Source organism: Sinocyclocheilus grahami, unplaced genomic scaffold (genome assembly GCF_001515645.1).
Source record: "Sinocyclocheilus grahami isolate Dianchi unplaced genomic scaffold, SAMN03320097.WGS_v1.1 scaffold1077.1, whole genome shotgun sequence".
NCBI lineage: Eukaryota > Metazoa > Chordata > Actinopteri > Cypriniformes > Cyprinidae > Sinocyclocheilus > Sinocyclocheilus grahami.
Window position 1 is genome coordinate 1 of NW_015506256.1, and position 1,661 is coordinate 1,661.

At 39.8% G+C, this 1,661-nt stretch overlaps 1 protein-coding gene across 1 annotated transcript in view; it reads right to left on the reverse strand.

Annotated features, from left to right (window-relative positions):
• Nucleotides 1-6: 6 nt before the first annotated feature.
• Nucleotides 7-1,661, reverse strand: part of LOC107566458 (coatomer subunit epsilon-like) — a gene marked incomplete at its 3' end in the record, with an annotated part of 6,461 nt that continues 4,806 nt past the window's right edge. The window contains exons 7-8 of the mRNA XM_016251921.1: nucleotides 410-565; nucleotides 7-42 (exon numbers count right to left, since the gene is read on the reverse strand). Coding sequence (XP_016107407.1) covers nucleotides 7-42; nucleotides 410-565 — 192 coding nt within the window. The remainder of the gene's footprint in view (nucleotides 43-409; nucleotides 566-1,661) is intronic.

Sequence of the window (1,661 nt, forward strand, 5' to 3'; positions counted from 1 at the left end):
CAACACAATGAGGTTGATGAGTGTCTCCGGGTGGCTGCTGTCCTATAGAAGATAAAGGACAAATCAAGACATTTCACCACAGTTAAAAGTGGACCAAAGCCAGCTCACTGAATAATCAATATGCAGCACATCTTTATGAGTTCTGCTTTCAAATTCAATAGTAATTCCAGTTTTGAACCAGGCAACCAATTTGCCGCCTTGTATAGGTCAACGTGAGAGACTAGCAGAAAAATTAAGCCCTGATTAGATTGTGATAGTGCATCCATGATAGAATTTCTAATATGGTCTGAGTTTGGGTTGTTTAGCTTGAAGGTCTTGGATTCAACCAAAAAGTCAATCTATACTTGTCAAACTTGTCAAATGAGACAAAACATTTTGCCATTTGCTGTGCTGAAATCCAGGCTCTTACTTTGTCCAGAGCATCCTGGAGTACTGACTCAGCCTCATCCCACTTATTCTGAGCCATGTGACTTGCAGCCTGACCGTTCAGCAGCAGCAGTGTGGGCGAGTACTTGTCTGACATTTCCTGGAAGATATAGAAGGCATCCTGCAATTTCTCTCCCCCCTGTTGGTAGAAGAAAAATAAGAAACATTTAATTCCCAGTCGATAAGAGAAAAAAAAAATTATAATTCAGCAAAAATGGAACAAATAGCCATACCCAGAGATTTTAAAGAAAAACTAAATTATTTCACATTGTTCAACTCACTACAACATTGTACATATGTAAGTGGGAAAAAAATTAAATTGATGCTTTTAGAAGAAAAACAAGTTATTACATTTTGCTGAAAGTCTAAGACAATTTTTCTTTGGAAAGACGTAATAACGAATCAGTCAGAATAAAAGCTGTGACACAGCAAACTGCAGTCGAACACACCGCAAAAGACTACAGTCAACAGCCAACTAGCACTTAGGCCCTGTCCAAATACCCACACTTGCAGTCTTCTGCACTTTAGAGCGTGTGCATGCAACAGGAAGTCAGGAAGGCAACAGGAAGGCCCCCCCATATCGGTAGTCATGGAATCCCTAATATTATCCCTGCTGCAATTTGGATTGGTTAGCCAAGTTCTACCAAGTTCAACCCTCAAACGAAAGTAAAAGCAACCTCAATTCTGTTGATTTCTTGAACGCAATGATAAATCAGAGGCGTTTTAGTTGGTCAGAGTTGTCGTCCACTGCACACTCGTGAATCATCTCATAACAAACAAAGTGCAGATGTGAAGCAAATAACTGATTGTGCAGTATAGAGAGTTTCATGACATGATAACCAAAGCAATGGACGGGACAAAGATATGTGAGAGCACCCTCAGTGATTTAATTCTGGAACGGAGACTGGCCAAGCCTCCATAGACAGTGCGTGTTCAGAGAGAGATCCAGTTCACGGACCAAAAACGTGTGTAAACGTTATTGAGCTCGGGCCATATCAACCAGTAATTTAATTTCCAGTTACGAAAGGTAGAAAGTTCATGAATGAATGGTATGCGATTTATGACTGGCTTGAATATAGTCCCACAACTGATCAGGGTTTTTTTTGTCTCGCATTTGATGTCAATAAGTCCAAAATGGACACATGTCAAGTGACTGGATTTGACAACTGGAAAAATGACAGAAAATTTCATCATTTTTCATCAGAAAAGCAGTGTGCACATTTCTGGTTAAAAAT